Below are 22,097 nucleotides of genomic sequence, written 5' to 3'. Positions count from 1 at the left end.
ACTATACCCCCCCCCCCCCCGCGATTAGTACCTTGGCCTTTGATGACTCCTGGAGCATCGAATGGTGGGATGTATGTGAGCTTGTCTTTTTCACTCAGTTCCACTGCATATGTTTGAGCTTCATCAAATGTTTGACCATGAAGAACTACATTACCTCCCAGGCCTCTAACCGCATCAACCTGTAAAAAAAAAATATATATGATTGTTAGAAAATAATTTATTTATTTTCGTTTTAGTTAACATGGCACTATTATTTTAAGAAAAAATCAAAATATCATAACTTTACGGTATCCAATCAAATCGATTCACATAAATTATTACCTTGATTTGTGGGGTGGTTTCAGGCATGACAATTGTAGATGTACAATTAAGTCTTTGACCAGCTAATGCAACACCTTGTGCATGATTTCCAGCTGATGCTGTTATAACCCCTTTAGCTAATTCCTCCTTTGAGAGGTTACTCATCATGTTGTAAGCTCCTCTAAGCTTGAATGAAAACACCTATATATATATATATATATACCAAAATGCGACATTGCAACGTGAGATTCACCTGAATTCAGTACTTTTAACACAGAGTATATAAGAATTAATCTACTGAATTGAAACAAATACTACTTTCTCCATTTCAAAAGAATGACTTAGTTTGACTTGACACGAAGTTTAAGAAAATAAAGAATACTTTCAATGTTGTGGTGCTGAATTAAAGTTATGTCAAATGTATCAAATTGTCATTTAATCTTGGGGTATTTAACATATCACGTGAAGGGGTCATTCTTTTTGAGACACGCTAAAAAGAAAAGTAAGAAAATAGTAGTAAATTTAAATCTATAACTTTAAAAATACATGTCTAACATAATTTTTTTCTTTAATAATTCGTTATTTTTATTGTTTAGTTACAGAAGTTAGTCGTCACTAATTCCTATTTTAAATAGGAAGTTCAAGTTATTATTAAAAAAATAAAAAAGATATCAAACTTCTTTATGAAACTTGATAAGGAGCTAGCACTTTCCCCACATTGGTCTCACATGACACAAATCCAAATGTGTCGATCTTTAATAAAAATATCAGATACTTGATAAAAAAAATAATTAAAATTAATAGAGCGTAGAGAAAACTTACAGACTGCTTATCCTCTCTTTTGATATAAAAGTTAACTCCAAGCCTAGTCGAAAGCTTCTTTGCGAGCTCTAATGGGGATTCAATCGCTACATCGTACACTGGCGATGCCAAAATGTCAACCAAATATTGAATCAATTCATCGGGATTGCCCCCCGTTGGGTTATTCACTACCAACTCCCCGGGGTCGACTTTTGGCAAGATTGCAGGAGCACTCACCACTGGAGCTGAAATATCCGGAACAGAAACTATTCGTGACATTTTTAACGGCAATGCCGATGGTCTTACCGTTGAGCCACGCATGTTTTGGTACATTTTCATGATACGACCCGTGGTACTAGTACGGTCTATGGAAATATTTTTTGTAGATTTGGGGTTGGTGGAAAAACTATGTGTTGGGGCTAAACAAAGAAATTCCATTTTTATTGTAACTTATAATACTAGATCGGAAACTTTATTCAATATTATAGTAGAGAGAAATATTTTTCTTTATGATATGATCACTTGCACTAAGTTGAAGGGGTATATATAGGTGTAAAATTAGAAGAAGGGGAGTTACGTGAACTTCATGCACACTTAATTATGACTCACCTAAAATTGATGTGACATGTAAAATACTAACATGTGCAAAACGCCCTTGTATGTGGAGGGAGGGAGGCTACAAGAAAATAATAAATTAGCGGGAGACGAAATTTTGCAACTAAATAATAAAATTTTAATGTTAATTTTATTTAATTATGAATTGATTAGTGATGGATTATATAAAAGTTTAATTAGCTAGAAGGTACGTAGCGACGGATTAGTTAGAAATTACCGATAAATTTTATAGTTAATTTCATATTTTTTAGTGACTAGTTACGTACGCATGGGGATAGAAGGATGAGGGTGTTTGACATCAATTATATGATCATGAGTTGTATGTAGAAACAGGCATGTTGAGAATTAATATAATAAAGTAATTATAAACTCTCTAATAAGTTAAGCCTTAATTAGGGATGGTTAAGTTGAAAACATTTGGGATAATAATTCCTCAATAAAATTCCTAATCATGAAAATGGATAAGAAACAAGTAGCCAACAGCTAGCCATTGAAAACATTTGGTCTGTGAAAAAAGAATATACCATCTTCTTCTTTTTTTTTTGACTCGGTGTACGAAATTCATATTAAAATCTAATTAAATTTAAATATTTATCGAGAAATCTCATATGGAAGGATTTTTTTTTCCTTAAATAATCTCACATGGGAGAATAAAACTCTAATAGAGATGATTCCATATTCAACAAAGGCTCAAATCTTATGATACCCCTGATTCGACAAAAACTCAAATCTGACACCTCTGATTCAGCACAGACTGGAATATATTTAATTGATTACTACATACTAACATGACTATTGAATTGTACTAAAGTTGGTAGTATAGAAAATTGAGGGCCATATAATTGCATTTTTGAAATATTATAAGAAAATGTAATTATTTAAACATTTCTTGTTAGGAAATCTATATAAACGTAAATCTCGAAATTTTCTTTTTAAAGATGTAACCATAGTGTAAAAAAATTATTATTTTACGGTCTAATTATTTTGTTCCGAAAATTTTCCCCTGATTAATCTTTGATTTACATTGGATAGGGTTCTATGGAGGCTAAAATGCTTCATACCAAAATGTCTTATTTTTCACGACTCGAATTCGAAATCTTTGATTAAAAATAAATATTTTACCCCAAGAAAAGGCTAAAATGATACTCCTTTTATTCGGATTTACTTGTTAAATATTTTCTAATTTGATTTCTACTTTTACTTGTCATTTTTGACAAATCAAAAAAGGACAATTTTCTTTTTCCAATTATACCCTCAATTTATTAACACTGAGATAATGTCTTTGAAAAATGTAATGAGTAAAATTTGTTTAGAACTCTATCAACTAATAGGGGTAAAATGGTTAACTCAAATACTCAATATATCAATCATTATTTTCTTAATAGGTGTGTCAAGTCAAAATTTGACAAGTAAATCCGAACAGAGAAAGTATTATGAGATGATTTAAATCCTTCTATCCTTAATCAAATATTTCGAATTCTAGTCTGCAAGGATGAAAAAAAATACTATTTAGAGTATCGCTCCCAAAAATGTATCTTGCAATAATATATGAATTCAAATTTAATCAGACTTCATTACATTATACCTGGTACCAATAGGGAAACCAAAACAAATAAACAAACAAAAAGATAGTATCAAAGTATCAAAAAATGTTATTCATTCTTGAAGAGGAAAAAGGTGAAACACCATGTGATTCGATTACGAAGGAGAAAAGGTTAAAAAAATATTTTCCAATAATTGTAGAAAGCTAAGAAGGACAGGGTAAAACATAAATAAATTTTTAATTTCAAACTTTTTATTTTATTTTTAATAAGATAAACTATAATTATATAAATATTTATAATTTATTTTAGATTATAAAAATATTTTTAATTTATTTTAAATTATATATAAAAAAAATTAATTTATTTTAAATACAATTAAACACCATTTCGACTATTCACTATCAATCTATTATCACGTTTATTTTTTTTCTTTTGGGTTTTTGGAAATAGGTCCACAATTCACGTGAATAAAAGTGACCTATCTCAATAATTAAGTTTTGTTTTTATGTACATTTTCATATCAAAACATACTAATATCCAAAACTATCAATTCTCTAATGAGTGTTACATTTATTTTTACATGTTTATTTTTTCTAGTCCGTTGGAATAGTTATTGTGGATGGAGATATTTACGGGGTGACTCGAATATTTTTGTAGTCTAAATCAATATTTATGAGAGACGTTATATTTATTTAAAACGACTACAAGTCAAATTAATATTTTATTATAATAGTTTAATTTTCCCTAAAATTGATTTTTACTTTTTTATTTTTTCTTATAATAATATTGTACCTATACTAATGATATTCATTATAGTGATATAATTTCAGTAAAATTACCCGTAGTAGCCATACTCAAATATATATTGTGTAAGAATTATATATAAAGAATATTAAAATATTTATGATAATCATAATTAATGTCATACATGTAGATGGTAAATTTCAAGTATACATATTTAAAAGGAAAAACAATTATATTTAAATGGATTTTTTACATTCATATTTTTCTATTTTTTTTTTAGTTAAACTGGATAACAAATATATTCCTTCTTCATAATATACAATATCATTAACTTAAATTTTTTTACATATTTTTACTTATAATAAATAAGATATAAACATAAATATCATTATATATACATATACATATCGTAATTCTCAAAAACAAAAATTAGCTTATTTTATTGTTAAAAAAAATGGACCCCCCCCCCCGGTTGGTGCGCCGCGACCGCGTGCGATGAGCAGCACACCGTGACAACTATCATTTACAATAAAAATAATTTTTTTACGACAATATATATCCACATTAATAGAATGCTAAAAAAATTAATCTCAAATTCATATTTTATATGTCATGAGATGAATTTTAAACAATATAAATATTTATAGTTTATTTTAAATTTTACTACATTCAATCAAACATCATCGTACAAATTGAAAAGTTAAATAGTCAAAAATCCACATTTCCAACCATTATTCACTACTCTATTCATTTGAGGTCATATTAGTTGATCACTTTTCATTTTGTATCGTGCTTAAGAAATCATATATAAGAAGATAATTTTACTAATTCACCCCTTAAAAAACTTCTTCAAAATTTTACAAATAAATGTGAACACTGCAAAAATAATTAATTACAAGAATAATATATGAAATTTTTAATTAATATTTTCTTAATTTAATAAAGTGAACAACTAATTAATATGAGACAATTATTTTTAATATAATAATCAACTGATATGATACAGAGTATCTATATATTATCACGTTTTCCTTTCTCTTTTTGGTTTTTTGGAAATATAGGCCCACAAATCCACTGAGTATACGTGACCTATCTCAAATTAAGTTTTTGTTTTATATGAATCTTCAATGAAATATTTCTATATCAATTATTTAACGTGTGTTACATTAATTTCTACGCACATTGGGGGTATTTTAGAGAATAAACCTTGGAGTTAGAAAAAGTTGGTGAAACGTATTTCACAAAGGGTTCAAAAATAGCATAACGAAAACTCTTTTTAAAAAGTAGAACTAGTGAAATTTGAACACGCGAGCATTACCTCATTCCAATCATCTAAAATCACTAGGCTACAATAGCTTGTTGAGTTAAGAATGTCTAAAATATGTAATTTAATCATTTCGTGTATTATTTTACTTATATATACGATATTTTATTCCGACGAAGAGTGTTCTGTAGCTACACCACTGATGTAATGTAAGAATATCAGAAGCGACTAAACTTTAATCTCAACTAATTAGTATTGATAGACTATATATTTATCTTATATATTCTACTTTTTTTATCACTAATTTCACATAAAAAATAAAAATAAAATATATTATTTGAAATAATTCAATGCAAGGTTGTAATTGAAAACTGGAAGCCGTTGCTGTGATTTTCTAAAAAACTCAATTTCATATATACCAAAAAAATACGTGTATATATACACATTTCAACAAAATGCCAATAAACATATAGTTTCGTGATGCTTTTAAATTTGTATTGGAAGAGGGGGGGCGGGGGGTGGGGAGACCAAAATATTAAAGAAATTATTTAATTAGAAGATGTGGCTATTCACAATTTATAAATTTTCTTGTTCTTAAAATACTTATTTATTTCACATTGGCATCAAAAGATGTTTTTGTTCTTTTCTACTTTCGAAATTATCATGATAGGTTCATAATCAATAATTAAGGACCAAAGTAATTAAAGTGACTAATCAATAGGCCTTTTTGTTCATCTTTCTACAAGTCTTGACTTAATAAATCAAGAGAAACATATTAGATAATTTTTTACTATATAAAATATCTTAAATTTATTGTGTCTTATATATTTTTTAACATCGATCATTCATCCTCTTACGATCAACAAATTTATCTCATATTGATATGTCTCAATTTAATCTTTGCTTTCGTATCGCCTCTATATATATAACAGACTTTTTTTTATCATAATCTTGATTAGAACATTTGGATCTTGATAAACAAATTGTTTTTCTTCAAGCCGTTAACATTTCTAACTAGATGAGGTTAACTCAATTTCTTTCTAATTAGGTTCTACAAAAGCATTTACTTCACAATATCCTCACTACGTTCATGTATGTTATTTGCATTATCCATTGATCTTTCCATAGTGAACTCCATAAAAAAGGTTACGTTTGATAATATTTTGGCAAGATTTTTCATTAGTCAATTTCAATATATATGATCAGCCAAATTTTTCATAGGCTAAAACGAATCGGACTAAAATGAGTTAAGTTGAAATTAACTAAGTTGATAAATGGACTGGTTGGGCGGGTTAGATGCGATTTTGCCACCCTTGAGGCAAATCTTAGTTTGCGGCCCACTTAGAATTGGATTGGATTGGCATTTTTAAGGTCCTTATAAATGAAGAGTTAATCCGTTCAAGCTCATCAAAAATCAAAATTTGCCAAGGTGAAATGGATCAGTCGCAACTTAATTTTAGTTGTAATTACGTTACTTTTATATATATATATATATATATATATATATAGATTTCATGCATAGCAAAGATTTGGTGATGAGAACGTTCATAAAAAATGTTCAGTTGCTTGTACTTGCATCCACAACCTTGTGCAGTGATTGTCAAAGTACGCCTATATTCTTTATATTTTTTTCTCATTTTCAATGAATTTTTAGGTAATATATATATATATATATACAATTATGACTAATATACAAATACAATTAGCCTCTCTCCACTCTCTGTCCTCTCTCGCTTGCCTCTCTCCTTCCTCTCCGAATCTCCCTTGCCTCTCTCCTTCCTCTCTAAATCTCGCTTGTCTCTCTCCTCCCTTTCCCAATCTCGCTCGCTCGATATACAAATACATATGTATACTAGTTACATATATATAATTATCTGACATATATACATATACAGTTTGCCTCTCTCCACTCTCTGCCCTCTCTCGCTCGCCTCTCTCCCCCCTCTCTCAATCTCGCTCACCTCTCTCCTCCTTCTCTCAATCTCGCTCGCCAGATATACAAATACATATGTATACATATACAATTCGACAGATATATAGATACAATTCATCTCTCTCCACTCTTTGCCCTCTCTCGCTCGCCTCTCTCCTCCCTCTAACATATAGCTACGAATTGTAATTAGCAAACTATAGATATAGAGCATAATTAAGTTATTTTTGAATGGTATATATATATATATATCTTCCAATATCTCTTCTATACAATCCTAGAAAGTGGAGATCTTGCAAAAGGAAAAGTTTCCCCACTATTTACTTTCATTACAAAATACACACGCGTTTAAACATTGCAATATAGTCAGTTGGACAAGAAAAGGACTAGTGGAAAACAACAATAACAATAATAAAATAAGATTTGGGGAGGATAAGCGTACACACATTTTAATCTTTTCTTAGAGATAGAGAAACTATTTTCGATAAACATTCAGCTCAAAGAAAAACAATCAAAAGTAATTCAAAAAAAGAAATAATTGAAGTATCAAGAAACAACGTATAATAATAAAAAACAACATATAATAACAAAACATGAACTTAAAAGTAAGGACTAATGCAAAAGAGAAGAAAACCAATTGAAAAAGAAAAATTCAACACTATATACTATTACATACACAATATCACATGCATATCATGGTGGAAATCAAATCAAGGGAAAAACAAGTTAATAATATTAAATATCAATGCCATAGGGAATTAGATTCCCCCAAAAAAGCATATGTAAGGAACTATTGAGTAGTCAAAAAGCAAACAAAAACACTGTTTTTTTGACAAAAGATAGCTTAAAGCAAACACATAGGTAAAGAATCTATTAAGCTTTAAATTTGTTATAAACACCATTATTTCTTCACAATTATACAACACACACCAAACAATCCATTTATAGAATCTTGATATTTCAATTTCAACTCTCAAAAAACTTTAGATTAATTCATAAACATGGAAAACAATAGCTCAAAAGTAGAGATGATGAAGCCAGTATTCCTCAAGGCTGGAATACCAATAGCCCTCACTTTAGCTGGTTACATAATTGCCAAAATCACCACTAAAAAAATCTCTCAAATTTCACCAATTCAAGAAAATACTCATGAGGTCTCAAGAAAAGATGAAAATGGTCATCAAAATCTTGAAATTTCAGAATCTTTATCTTGTATAGAAGCACATGATTATGATGATGATCATTGTTCTACAAATACCCTTTACAATGATTCATCAAAAAGTTTTGATCTTTATCAAAATAAATCCAAATTTCAAGCAAATCATCATGAAATCTCAAGAAATGGAGATGGTCATCAAAATCTTGATAATTCAGAAACTTTATCTTGTATTGAATCTGATGATAATGATCATTGTTCTACAAACACCCTCTACAAAGATTCATCAGAAAGTTTCAATCTTTATCAAGAAAAATGCAAAATTCAAGAAAATCCTCATGAGGTTTCAAGAAATGAAGATGGTCATCAAAATCTTGAAAATTCAGAAACTTTATCTTGTATTGAAGCTAATGATGATGATCATTGTTCTACACATACCCTTTACAAAGATTCATTAGAAAGTTTCAATCTTTATCAAGAAAAACACAAAATTCAAGAAGATATTAAGGCCAAATTTCAACACTATACTCACTTGAAAGAGAAAGAAATTGCACTTATGGATATGCAATACAAGTTGTTATTAGAGATCAATAAAGTTGAGTTCTTTAGTAAGGAAATTACACTAATGGAAGCAGAGAGCCAAAGATTTCAAAATATGGTAATTGAATATTTGAGAATTATGGAACTTCTTGATTTGTCAAATTCAGAAAATAGTTTGCTTCAAAAAAGAGTTAAGAAGCTTTTGAAGAAGATTAAAGAACATTCAAGAGTTATGAAGGAACAAAAATTTCAACTTGAAGCTAAGGAAAAAGAAATTTCAAGAAATCAAGAAGGGCTAGAAATGAAAGATCATGTCATCAAGGAAATGGAATTGGAAATTCAGCAGCTGAAAATGGAGCTGGAATTGGCAAAGACTTCAAATCAATCAAAGGTAGGTATTTTTAATAAACCGCGATTTAATGGATGGTCATTCAACTTTTAGTTAATTTATTAACGTATCAAAATCGTAAAACTATTTTAATAGTAGAAAAATAATTTAATCATATTTACATATCATAGAATCAACCTCATGCACATGAAAATTTGATTATTATAAATACCAACAAATGAATTGAACCTCCACTAATAAATAACGTTGATCGGGGATGAATAGTTAACTGCAGAGGATATAGGTTGTTTAAGAAGAAAAAGTTGTTGGTTCCTTATGATTATTTGTTTATTTATGTTTTCTATCATACAAGGAAAAATGCAAATAGATCGCCACATGTATAAAATGTATAGCCATGTCAACAACTCACTTTATCGTAATATCCACTTGGCACCATCAAGAAAAACAATTCAAGTTACATAATATCTACTCACCTAACATCATTCTTTGATTTTTTTCTCTTGTGATATATATGCTTAATTGAGTTATATTGCCGTTATAAAAATTGGTTTTATGGCTCTGATTGCAATAAACAAAAAGTTGAATGACCATCCACGAAACCAATCCGTTTATTTATTTCACACACATGAAATTGTGAATACATTGTATTGAAATGTTATTCCTTGTTTTGCAGAATGATGTAGAAGTTGTGACAATAGAAGATTACAAAGAATTGGTAAATGAACTTGAGCAATTGCAAAAGGACAAAGCTAGTGAAGACAAAGAGCTAATATACTTAAGATGGTGCAATGCATGTTTAAGACATGAATTAATGAAAAGAAATCAAGAACAAATGGAACAAGGGAAAAATCAAGAATTGAATTTGGGAGAAGAAAATAGAGAAAATGTTGAAGAATTTGTACCAAAACTACATGATTTAATAATTGGGAGGAGTTCATCAGTTGGGCATAATGAATCTTGTTTAAATTCACCTATTAATGATCATTCAAAAAGGAGAAAATTAATGCAAAAGTTCAAGAAATGGGTAGAGGGAAGTGATAAAATGAAAAATGAAACAAATTGCTTTAAGAGGCATTGTGTTTCTGATCATACTGAGAATTTGATTCATCCTGCTAGAAAATCATGTTCTAGTGCCTAATTATGTGACTATATATTTGTAATAATTCCTTCATGATTTGTGGTTGGTAAAAACTTACCCGCATTGAATGTTTACACTAAATTTTTTTAATTGAGATATTCAAAATAGTCTCATAAACTTGTACCGTATAATAGATGAATCTATTACTATCATTGTGTTCTGAACTTAATTCTTGGTACAAATGGAGGAGCAAAGAACCCTAGTTTTAGTTATGTTTTACTTTTATTATTGCTTAATTTGAGATTGAATCTTTAGAACCATTTGCTTAAGAGGTTCGGGACCTTTATAGTCATAACTTTTCCTACGGTTTTACCTTCTTCTGTAATAGTGATCTATCCCGTCAATCCACTGATCGAGTTTTAATTTATCTTTGTCTAGTGAGGGTTGTCTAGTCTCCTCTGCCTCACTTGCCTATCTCAGTAGGAAGTTGGAGTTATCTCCGATTTTGAAAACAGTAATGTAAATGTATAATATGTGTTAGCATGAAACAAGCGCGCCCAATTATATGTTGTGTTTGTAATTTCTTAATCAACACATTTTTCACCAATTCTACGTCGAAGACTTATGCATATCTCGATTAATTAATCACTCAATTACTATAATAAACACAAGCACAAGTATGATCTTTTCTAGTATTCCTTAGGGAAAAATGAAGAGAAAATAGAGTAACATGTGCTAGTCCAATTTTTTATTTTTTGGTTTAGGTATTCAATGCTTAAAACTTATTGCACTTGTTTACATAAATAAGTTTTGAGTATAAGTTGAAAGGGAAAATTGCCATGGGTCCTAAGTGATATATACAAATTGTGGTTCATATTGAGGATGTTATCTCTATTTTCCCTCTTCTTCTCTAACAAAAGATGACACACATAGAGAGAAGATGAAAAAAATAATCTTATTGCTACTTCCATAACTGTCAAGAATGGATCTTCTCCTCTACCATCCTCTCAAAGCCACCCCTTTCCTCAACTCTCTCCCCTCAACTCCCTTCTCAGGTAACTGTCTCTCTCTCTCTCACACACACACAACACACACAGAGAAGATGAAAAGATTACTAATTGAAGCTAAAGTTTGAATCTTGAACTTGTAGGAAACAGACCCATGTCACTAATTGAAGCTAAAGTTTGAATCTTTAACTTGTAGGAAACTGACCCATGTGGCTAGTTGAAGCTAAAGTTTGAATCTTTAACTTGTAGGATGGCCCATGTTACTAATTGAAGCTAAAGTTTGAATCTTGAACTTGTAGGAAACAGACCCATGTCACTAATTGAAGCTAAAGTTTGAATCTTGAACTTGTAGGAAACAGACCCATGTCACTAATTGAAGCTAAAGTTTGAATCTTGAACTTGTAGGAAACAGACCCATGTCACTAATTGAAGCTAAAGTTTGAATCTTGAACTTGTAGGAAACAGACCCATGTCACTAATTGAAGCTAAAGTTTGAATCTTGAACTTGTAGGAAACAGACCCATGTCACTAATTGAAGCTAAAGTTTGAATCTTGAACTTGTAGGAAACAGACCCATGTCACTAATTGAAGCTAAAGTTTGAATCTTGAACTTGTAGGAAACAGACCCATGTCACTAATTGAAGCTAAAGTTTGAATCTTGAACTTGTAGGAAACAGACCCATGTCACTAATTGAAGCTAAAGTTTGAATCTTGAACTTGTAGGAAACAAACCCATGTTAAAGTTTGAATGTTGAATTTTCAGGAAACAGACCCTTTTCAGCCAACTGGAGTAGAACAGCTTTACCTTGTGTTTGCTTGTCAAAATCATCATCTTTGGATGTTCCAGAAAAAAATATTTCTCAGCAGAATGAAGGAAGAAGGGCAATGATGGGCTCTTTTCTTATAGCTGGTAGCTCTCTTCATTTCTATTTCTTGTTTTTCAGTCTTTACATTTCATCATTTTGAAACACATTGAGTTGTAGAATGCTAGAATCAATAGAATTTCTTGAAGTTTGTTGCTAATTATCATTTGTAGATGTTATACCCCATAGAATAAACTTGTATGATTGGTTCATAGAAAAGCACCCTACATACCGCTACGGAAGCAGGTACCCGTGGAATTTGTGGATGTGCGTGTAAGCTTGCCCGGACACCACCTTTATAAAAAAAGAAAAAGAAAAACTCCATCACTTTCCCTTCTCATCATTTTAATACTTTTGCATTCTAGTTCTGTGTTAAGTGTTAATTGGTATTTTATTGTATGACTGTCCATTAAGAGTATTGGTAGTTGTTTCAGATTTCTTTTCAAGATTCATTATTTTTTGATGGATTATTACTTATTTCTCACCCCCTTGGGATGCGGCCCTTCTGGTCTTCCCTGGTCTGTATGAATGTGGGATGCTTTGTACATCGGATTGCCTTTTTGTTACTTATTTGATCTCTTTCACTACTCAGCTGCTGGCCTTTGCCTCTGCGATGTGGCTGGAGCCGCTAGCACAAGCAGAAGAGCTGTAAGAATAACTTCCATCTGCCTTATATGGATGCTGAGAATGCTCTCTTCTGTATTTATGGAAATTTTGTGTATTTTTCTTTTTGCAGCTCAGGGGAGCAAAAATACCAGAGAGCGAGTACACAACTCTTCCAAATGGTCTAAAGTTAGTATACAATTTTGAAGCATCTGAGTACTGTTTTCCCTACATTTGGATTTCTTTTACATTTGGTTGTTGCACAAATTATAAAATCCCTTGGACTTGAAACAAGATTACTGTAGCTAACTCGAGTCTAGGGACGCAATATCTTAGCTCAACATATAATGTACACATTTTCTCATGCAACATTGTCCTCCTACAATAAAGGAAAAGAAATACGTATTCGTCCATCTAATTTTGAGGCTAGAAGCAGTAGTCTGATTTGTGATTTCCTGCCTTATTTGTGGATTATTCACTTTATTCTTCGGTGTAAATCTCTCAGGTATTATGACTTGAAGGTCGGCGCTGGAGCTGAAGCAGTGAAGGGATCTAGAGTTGCAGTACGGTTGTGCCAAAGTTGAATTGAGTATCTAAGTACAATGTTTGATTTATCTCGAAAAACATATTTGTATAAGTTAATATGCAACACCACATCATTAATCCACCATTAAGTGCATTGTAAAATGTACCTTCTTTGTTTGAGCTTTCTAGATAGCAGTTCCACAGCATCCAAGCTTTCTAGTTTAGAGCAAAACACTTTGAGATCATTGCATCACATGTGATATACTAATATAGACTCATAGGATTTATATTAAGAACTAATCAGACAACAGGATGTAATAGATTGCTGTCCTGTATGGAAGTTTCAGGGGCTTTTGTTTGAGGTTCAAATTTCCTACTGAGCCCTAAAAGGATCTCTGTTATGGTGACATGTTGCCACTTCTCACTCCACAACCACTACTAGTCTTGCACCCTCCACAATGCTTTTCTGAAGTTCAGGCCAGCACGATATCGTTAGAGTGGTATTTAGGATAGAATTATACAAGAACCGAAATAACCAATCATGTTGATCCCACTACCAATGAGTCAAATGAAGCTAAAAACGACATCTCAGTAAATGCTTCATCAATCTAAATTATTTAGTTCATAGGTTACAAGGAATGCCATAGACCTTTCATGAATTGTTTAATGGTATTGGTGATCTCTTTGTTTATCGTAACAGTTAGGCATGTCACATGCCAATGTTGCCCTTGAAACCTTATATTTTGAGTCATTTTATGATATATTTGAAAATGTAATGCATGTAGTCTCTCTGTACTTTGCAGTTTCTTCGTTCATACTCAAGTATAATATATTTGTCAGAAATCTAGATTTACAGAATGCTTCTTAAAGTCTGAATTGTTTATTATGTCATAATTCTAGATCCACTATGTTGCTAAATGGAGGAACATCACATTCATGACAAGTAGACAAGGAATGGGAGTTGGTGGTGGAACAGTAAGATTCATCTGCTTTATTTTTTCCAACCTGTATAATTTGTATGACAAATATCGGGAAATCTTAGTAGCTTAGTTGGTTGGCTGACTACCTGAACTTTTCTCCTTGTTGGTGAGGATTCGCTTCCCCACCCTGTAATCCCCTTCCCCATTTCCCCTTTAGAAAAAAAAAGTAATGGAAATATCAGATTCAAGCTTCAAGTGTGGAAACCTGCTACATGTAAAACAATGAATACTATTGCATGATTAGTCAAGGCGCACCTTGGAAAGCTAGATTAGAACTCAAGCACCTTCATTTGAAATGTTTTGTATAGAAACCTTCGGTATAATTGTGTTATGACATTCCCGTTAGCTTAATTGATAGATTGATGTCATTTCCCTGCTTCTGGACAATGCCTATGTAATATTTCTGCGTCATGTTTATTTAATAGTCCTTGATTTGGAGCTACGTGACTTACTTTTTCTGTTTTTGAGATGCCATCATGTTTCTTATCCAATATCCTTTACTTCCTGTAGCCATATGGATTTGACGTTGGTCAATCAGAAAGGGGAACAGTCCTTAAAGGATTAGATCTCGGTGTTCAAGGGATGCGAGTAGGAGGGCAGGTGAGACAATTACCTTAATTGTACTTTCATCACATTCAGGATATTTCTCAATTGAACTGCATAACCTTCTAATGGAGTTTCCTGAGGAGAGGAATATGCTAAAGCTTGTTTTTTATATATTTTATTTTTTCTAATTTGAAGAGTCAACTTCATGCCCCCGTTGAACCTCCTGCTCTAATTGTGTGATCAATATTCAACTGCTAAAGTTTTCTAAGCTTTTCAGTGTTAGCTCCCTCAAAATGAGAAAATGGGAACAATTTGAAATGAAAATCCAACACTATTGCTGAAGTCAGATCAAAAGAAGAAGAAATAAAATAGGATAGCTCAAACTGAAGGAATGATACAGGACTTCTATGCAGTAAGAAAAGATCGGACAAACTACAATTGAAGTTCCGTTGAGCAGTTCTAAGACGAGTAATGTTTTATGGGGTGAATTAGGCTTCTAATGTGCAACATATGCTTAAGATGGGTGCCCTTGAAATGTAGATGTTAAATTTTGATGTGCGATCATACAAGATTAGAAATTATAACATCTAACAAATTTGCACAAGTGGATATATATAGAAGATAACCTGAGAGAATGCTGCTAAGATGGTCTGGTTATGTCCTAAATAGACCTACAAATGCATAGATCCAATAGGTGCGACAATGTGATGATTGAATGTTTTTAAAGGAAATGTTGTAAACCTAAAGTCAACATTGGGGAAGTTAACTCAAGAGGCCTGCAGTCTCTAGATCTAGTGCAGACTTAACTAAGAACTAAACACGATAAAAGAAAAAGATCTATATAGGTGATGCCAACTAGTTGAGAATAAGACTTAGTTGTTATTATTACCCTCACATTAGGTTTGACTTTTCCACAAGTCCTCCTTATCTAAATGAAGACTTGAATATCAGTATAAGAATAAATGTGAGATTTTAGAGAACCTCTAGTTGCAGAGAAACTCTACTTGCCTAAAAAGAGAAACTATGTAGTTATTGTAATGAAATGTGCCCGAATAGAGCATGGATATAGAGGATTCATATTAATGTATTGGAATTGAGGCATAATTGATTGAAAGTATAATTGTGGTCACATTAATGAGATCATCCTGTACTTGATAGTCGGTGCACAAAACATTTAAGTATATGTAGGCTTTTCATCAAAATGTCCTTTAGGTTCTAGCTTTTCCCTGAGCTTAGAATAATGAACTACAACTAATTAAGTCATAATTCAGGGTGTCATGCCGATGACCGATGAAATTTAACTCAGCATAGTTGCATCAATAATGATGGATTAATTACTTTACACGGAGGCGATAAACATTTGAAAATGAAAATGTTATGTATTTGCAGCGCCTGCTCATCGTTCCTCCTGAGCTAGCTTATGGGAAAAAAGGCGTGCAGGAAATTCCTCCAAATGCAACAATTGAGGTATCATTTTGTCGTTGCATTCATGTGCTTATACCGAAATTCCAAGAAAGACTAATCTTGTTTATCAAATAGTTTCTGAAGGCCATTTGGATTCAACTGTTTTGCACCTATTGTGGTCTATTAAACCTTTAAGTTGGTCTGTGGAATGCAAAATGCTGTCTTTACCTTTTCGCTATGAAAGATCATCATCATCACTTTTTTAGAATTAACTTATCAGAATCATCAAATATGTGGCTAGCAGAAAACCTTTCTAATGGGAGCCTTCACCGTGAACCAGAGATTTGTGTTGATAGAAATATCGTGTTGGCATCTAACAGATGCAGAACATTCTTATCAACAGAAAAGTGTATTCTGCACGTATGGAATTTTATCTTTTTTGGGAAAAGTATGTGGGTGTGCAAAATACAGCAGCCTCATAAAAGTGTAAACCTCCGAAAACAAAGATGACATAATCTTTAAAATATTCTTTTTTATGTGGTCACTTGTTAGCTTTGTTCTTGTAAAAAAGAACGACCCCAAAGAAATGTTATATGAAAATTCTTTTAAGTCCTTTTCCAAACTGAGTGACATGTGCTTGAGCTAAACCTTTTAGAGAAATGAAAAACATAAAATCTGCTACCTCCTACACATTCTCCCCCTTGTAATAATGTGTGTCATCATGTTTTATAATATGGCTACAAAGTGGTGATATTGCAGTAGCCTGATAAAACTAGCAACTTTGTAGTTTGAACGAAAACCTCAAACTGAGAACAATGTAGAGAAACTTTAAAATTTGTGTCAAGACTGTAACGTTATATATAACCCCCACAATTAACAGCTGCACCTTGGATCACAACATCATTTTCTAATTAGTTTTCTGCCCCAGTTCCGTGCAAGCTAGCCCAAACATCCCCTCTACCCAAAAGAACAAAAATATCAGTTTTCCGCCACACCTTTTTGCAAGTTTCATCTATTCATAATTTACTTATTCTTGAAATGGATGGTATTATCTCTAACATTATTATGTGGTCATTGTATCTTTATTACTTCTTTCACCTACTGATTTTTAAATCTACAGATGGATATTGAACTGCTGTCTATTAAACAAAGCCCATTCGGGTGAGTAGCCAACTTTTAGAATATTCAAAAAATTAATGGACTTATTTCCTTGATTTAGCTTCATTATCCTCAGCATCTTATGTATTTACTGTACATTCCTATTTTTTTTCTTTCGGTGCAGAACTCCTGTCAAAATTGTTGAAGGATAACCACAGTGTTCACCTACTTCATGTTATAATGATTCATCACCTGCAAAAGCACTCAGCCTATTGTATGAATTTTGAGAATACTAAGAGATCTGCTTCTGATTTGATATTTTACCAGGAAAATGTCCCTAAATATGTTAATATTGTATAGTTCAAACTCATTTTCATGTTATGAGATTCAAATTGCTTTGAGCATATAAAAGTGCTGTAAGGACTTGTTCGAGAATAACCCCAAAGAATTGCAGTGAGAAAATTCAGATATAGATAACTGAATCAATCAGGGGTGAAGCAACTAGTTCCCAGAGATATAAATAGTACAAAAGACATTAAGACTTAGTTTAGGACAAATTCAGCTCTGTAAGAGTCATTTAGGTGTCAAATTTCACCGTCTTGGACAAAATTCTTAGCTTCTCATTGGCTAGATTATGACATTTATAGTGTCTACCAAGATGGCTTATACTTCTCATTATGGCTTGCGGTCCTCTCTCTTTATAGATTTTAGTTACTGAATTTTATACTGGCACAGTCGTTTACATACTTCTTGCAGACTGCATTATTATATAGTGATGAAGTAATAGAGGACAGCTGCACATGTATATTTATTGACAACTTGCAAAGTAATTATGTGGAACTGAAATCATCCTTAGAATTTGATTCTCTGTCATTATCCTCCTTTAGGCAAGTTCTTACCTTAATAAGCAAATATTATATACCTCTTTCCAGAAAGTGGTAATTGAATTGCAGGTATAATAAAAATATTCTACAGGCAGAATTGCAGGGTAAGGTTGTGTACAATAGACCCTTGTGGTCCGGCCCTTCCCCGGACACGCGCATAGCGGGAGCTGAGTGCACTGGGCTGCCCTTTTTGTGTTTGTCACCTTCAGATAAGAATCCCTTTGCTCAATGATTGCCAAATCTTTTTGCTTTTACTAGATTCTTTTGAATACTTCCTTTTCATTTTTCATTCACCCACTTTATTCTCTTTCCTTTGCCTATATTTACCCCCTTATGAAATCCTTTCTACCATAATAATTTCAACCTCTTCTTTGCTCTCACAAAATGACCATGACTATTCTTTACAGGAGGAAAACTAACCTGTATGTCTTACTGTTACTCCACTTCTTTTGTTACTCTTGTTCCCAAAAGACATGTCCAAACTGTGGTTCTCTAGAGGTTCCATATCCCTTGAGCACGAATCCCAACTGTGGCAACCCTGACTATTCTATCCGTTGTGATCCTCACTCTCACAAGCTCTATCTTGATACCCTTAATGGAAGCTCTTATGTCATCCTCAGAATTATGGCCTCGTTCCAGCGTATGGTGGTGCAATCATCACCCTGGATGCCTGGTACCTGTGTTACACAAGACATGTCAGTGAGTGAGGGACTGTGGTTGAACCAGACTCTTCCGTTTAACGTTACTTCTTCTAACACTATCTTCTTATTTAATTGTTCTCCTCGTCTTCTAGTATCCCCTTTAAATTGCACACCTTCTAGCTTGTGCCATAAATATCTGCTTAGCTCTGGACATGTAGATGCTAAAAGGGAACTTCAGTGTGCAAGTGGTGTTTATCCATGTTGCACATTTATTGCTGGCGGTATGCCCTCAGCATACAAGATACGCCTGCATATCTCGGGTTGCCAAGCATTTAGAAGCATTCTACACTTGGATGCTATGAAGCCAGCTAATGAATGGGAGGAGGGATTGGAAATTCAATGGTCTCCTCCACCCGAGCCACACTGTAAATCACAATCTGATTGCTCTGGAGCTTCTACATGTTCACCTTCTGGTAAAAACAGTGTCTTTCGCTGTTTTTGCAATCGTGACTATTATTGGAACAGAAGTCAAGGAAATTGCATGAAGAAGAAACACTCTGGTTTTGTATTAAATATATCTATTGGGATTGCCTTGTTTTTGGCTTTTGCTGTTGTGGTGATTGCAGTGGCTTTGAAAAGATCAGGAAGAGTCTCAGCCAGGGCTAGGCTTGCTAAGGCAAGAGAAGACATTCTAAAATCAAACAATGGTGGAAAACCGGCCAGGATGTTTTGTCTTAAGGAGATGAAGAAAGCTACAAATGGATTCTCAAAAGACAGAATCTTGGGCCATGGTGGTTTCGGAGAAGTTTATAAAGGCGAGTTTCAGGATGGAACGATTGTAGCAGTAAAGTTAGCCAAAGTGGGAAATGTCAAGAGCACTCAACAAGTACTCAATGAAGTTGGGATCCTTTCTCAAGTCAATCACAGGAACCTGGTCAAGCTTTTAGGGTGCTGCATAGAAGCTGAACAGCCTTTGATGATTTACGAATACATTTCCAACGGAACCCTCCACGATCATCTTCATGGTAAGTACTCCACCTTTCTTGACTGGAAAACAAGGTTGAAAATTGCTTCACAAACTGCAGAAGCATTGGCTTATCTTCACTCAGCTGCTTACCCTCCCATCTACCATAGAGATGTCAAATCTACAAACATACTCCTGGATAACGAATTCAATGCCAAAGTTTCCGACTTTGGGATATCAAGATTGGCTTGTCCAGGGTTGAGTCATGTGTCCACTTGTGCTCAGGGTACATTAGGTTACTTGGACCCTGAATATTTTCGCAACTATCAGCTAACCGATAAAAGTGATGTTTACAGCTTCGGGGTTGTGTTACTAGAACTTCTTACTTCTCAGAAGGCAGTTGACTTCTCTCGAGACGAAAATAGTGTCAACTTGGTTTCTTATGTCATTCAGCAAGAAAACCATGGTTCAGTTATGGATGTAGTGGACAGGCGCTTGCTTGGGGAGGAGCCTTTGACTAATGTAACTACTGGTATGGACTCGTTCTTGGCGCTTGCACTTTCGTGTTTAAGAGAAACGAAGACAGAGAGACCCTGCATGAAAGATGTTGTTCAGCAACTTCACTGCATAAGTGAAATAGTTGATCAAGAAGAGCCTATTGAGGTTAGTTAGAAGTATCATAGTCCTACAAAAATAAAGTGTCACTGGTCTTGATCTTTTAAAATTCATATTAGTGTAAAGAAGAATTTTATAAAAGGCATGGATCTTTTTGTTGTACTTTGAGGTTGGGATCAGATGCTTCTTTTCCTTACACTGGAAAAGTTAAAGAAGGGGACCGTTGGTGTTGGCGTAACTAGTAAAGTTGTTGTCATGTGATTGGAAGGTCAGGGGTTTGAGCTGCCGAAACATTCTATTGCAAAAATGCAGGGTAACTTGTGGTTAGTGCACCGGCCACCGGGCTACCCTATTTCCAACTGGTGTCTAGAATCCGCATTGGGGTCCTGACTTTCCCAGGTTGGTGCCGCTTAAGGACCATTAAGTGGGGGATGAGCTCCCTACCATAGTATATATATTTTTTCATTCTCATAGCTAGAACCTGAGATCTTTGGTCTAGAGTGGAGGGATCTTATCCATCCGACCATAACTCTTGATGGGATCAGATGCCTTACTTTGTCCAAAAAGCAGGATAGACAGAGTTTATGGATTGCAACTATGTGATAGTTTTGAATTTTGAATAGAATTTAGTATATTTGGTTATGCACTTTGCACTTAGAAGTCAACTAACATTTTTACTTATATTATATTTGCTTTGCAAAACTATGATAATTCTTTTATATTTTATGGACTTTTGGGTGGATTCCCAATTTAAGAGGACCACAAGTCCACAAACTGTAATACTTGTCGAAGTGCTAATGTTGAGACAAATCAGTGTATCCACTCGCAGTTTGACACGTAGTCAATCCTTTCTTCTCTCTTGTTTTTGGTTTCCACTCGGTGTCCAGAACCCACACTGAAGCTCTGACTACATTCGGATCGCACTTTGCAGAGTCCATTTGGGGTGGCGCTCCCAACAAGATTTTTTACATACCTAAGATTCGAACCGAGACCTTTAGTTAAGGGTGAAACAATCACACCACTGCACTACAACTCATGTTGGTTCCTCTCTTTTTTTAAATGCTTCCTTCAAAGGACTTTTTTTCAATTATCATTATCAAAATTTGAAATCAAGAGCTCAAATTAAAGATGAAGGAATCATGAACTTTCCACCACAATACATGTTGGTCAATCTTTTCCTTTTTTTTAGAGTATTTGCAACAGTAAAAATATTCATCATAACAATTTGACAAAACAATTAAAGGCATTCATCACAAGTGATAAGAAAATAAAAAAGCATAAGCTTTTGAGATTTGAGAATGGACATAATAAAAATAAGAAAACAAATAAATAGATTTACTAAGTGGTATAATCATGATATGGTTTAGCTTAATATATAGTGGTCATTACTTAATACTAGTACTATATTTTATGGTTAATGTGTTATTGGATTTTTAATTAATAATAACTACCTAAAGATTAAGCAATCAAACTTCTCTTTTCTTAGGCAAGAAGACTACTAGTTGATTTATAAATTATTATTGGATTTCTTACCAAAATGTATGGGCAAACAAACAATTTACACCTTATATAGTTCTACCATTTATACCTAAGAATTTATACTTTTTGACATGTGAGAATAACTACAAATACATTTTTTGCTTTTA

The 22,097-nt window shown here is 32.9% G+C and overlaps 4 protein-coding genes across 4 annotated transcripts in view; 3 read left to right on the top strand and 1 right to left on the bottom strand.

Annotated features, from left to right (window-relative positions):
* TD (threonine dehydratase biosynthetic-like) overlaps positions 1–1,622 on the bottom strand; it is a 6,193-nt gene extending 4,571 nt beyond the window's left edge. The window contains exons 1-3 of the mRNA XM_006366724.2: positions 1,123–1,622; positions 322–501; positions 32–179 (exon numbers count right to left, since the gene is read on the bottom strand). Of these exons, the coding sequence (XP_006366786.1) occupies positions 32–179; positions 322–501; positions 1,123–1,539 (745 nt within the window). The 5' untranslated portion in view covers positions 1,540–1,622. The remainder of the gene's footprint in view (positions 1–31; positions 180–321; positions 502–1,122) is intronic.
* A 6,505-nt stretch (positions 1,623–8,127) lies between these two features.
* On the top strand, positions 8,128–10,471 carry LOC102584728 (protein CHUP1, chloroplastic). Its single transcript, XM_006366731.2, has 2 exons — positions 8,128–9,285; positions 9,917–10,471. Exons 1-2 carry the CDS (start codon positions 8,200–8,202, stop codon positions 10,379–10,381), a joined length of 1,551 nt encoding a protein of 516 aa, XP_006366793.1. The 5' UTR covers positions 8,128–8,199; the 3' UTR covers positions 10,382–10,471.
* Positions 10,472–11,135: 664 nt separating this feature from the next.
* Positions 11,136–17,758, top strand: LOC102582066 (peptidyl-prolyl cis-trans isomerase FKBP16-4, chloroplastic). Its single transcript, XM_006366723.2, has 10 exons — positions 11,136–11,376; positions 12,092–12,238; positions 12,784–12,839; positions 12,928–12,983; positions 13,300–13,357; positions 14,220–14,294; positions 14,810–14,899; positions 16,235–16,312; positions 17,370–17,410; positions 17,532–17,758. The coding sequence occupies exons 1-10, from the start codon at positions 11,304–11,306 to the stop codon at positions 17,557–17,559; spliced, it is 702 nt and encodes a 233-aa protein (XP_006366785.1). The 5' UTR covers positions 11,136–11,303; the 3' UTR covers positions 17,560–17,758.
* Positions 17,759–17,871: 113 nt separating this feature from the next.
* On the top strand, positions 17,872–21,071 carry LOC102584389 (wall-associated receptor kinase-like 20). The gene has a single exon (XM_006366730.2). The coding sequence runs from the start codon at positions 18,616–18,618 to the stop codon at positions 20,506–20,508; it is 1,893 nt and encodes a 630-aa protein (XP_006366792.2). The 5' UTR covers positions 17,872–18,615; the 3' UTR covers positions 20,509–21,071.
* Positions 21,072–22,097: the final 1,026 nt, after the last annotated feature.

This window comes from Solanum tuberosum, unplaced genomic scaffold, assembly GCF_000226075.1.
Source record: "Solanum tuberosum cultivar DM 1-3 516 R44 unplaced genomic scaffold, SolTub_3.0 scf00679, whole genome shotgun sequence".
Taxonomy (NCBI): Eukaryota; Viridiplantae; Streptophyta; class Magnoliopsida; order Solanales; family Solanaceae; genus Solanum; species Solanum tuberosum.
Note: the sequence above shows the minus strand (reverse complement) of the source record. Positions and strands in the feature narration are given on the sequence as shown.

What these genes read in the sequence shown, in the direction of transcription:
- LOC102584728 (XM_006366731.2), top strand. Translation starts at nt 8,200, where the DNA reads ATGGAAAACAATAGCTCAAAAGTAGAGATGATGAAGCCAGTATTCCTC. An exon ending in AGACTTCAAATCAATCAAAG is followed by an intron (nt 9,286 to 9,916) that starts GTAGGTATTTTT and finishes CTTGTTTTGCAG; the next exon opens with AATGATGTAGAAGTTGTGAC.
- LOC102582066 (XM_006366723.2), top strand. Translation starts at nt 11,304, where the DNA reads ATGGATCTTCTCCTCTACCATCCTCTCAAAGCCACCCCTTTCCTCAAC. An exon ending in GGGCTCTTTTCTTATAGCTG is followed by an intron (nt 12,239 to 12,783) that starts GTAGCTCTCTTC and finishes TTCACTACTCAG; the next exon opens with CTGCTGGCCTTTGCCTCTGC. An exon ending in CTAGCACAAGCAGAAGAGCT is followed by an intron (nt 12,840 to 12,927) that starts GTAAGAATAACT and finishes TTCTTTTTGCAG; the next exon opens with CTCAGGGGAGCAAAAATACC.
- LOC102584389 (XM_006366730.2), top strand. Translation starts at nt 18,616, where the DNA reads ATGACCATGACTATTCTTTACAGGAGGAAAACTAACCTGTATGTCTTA.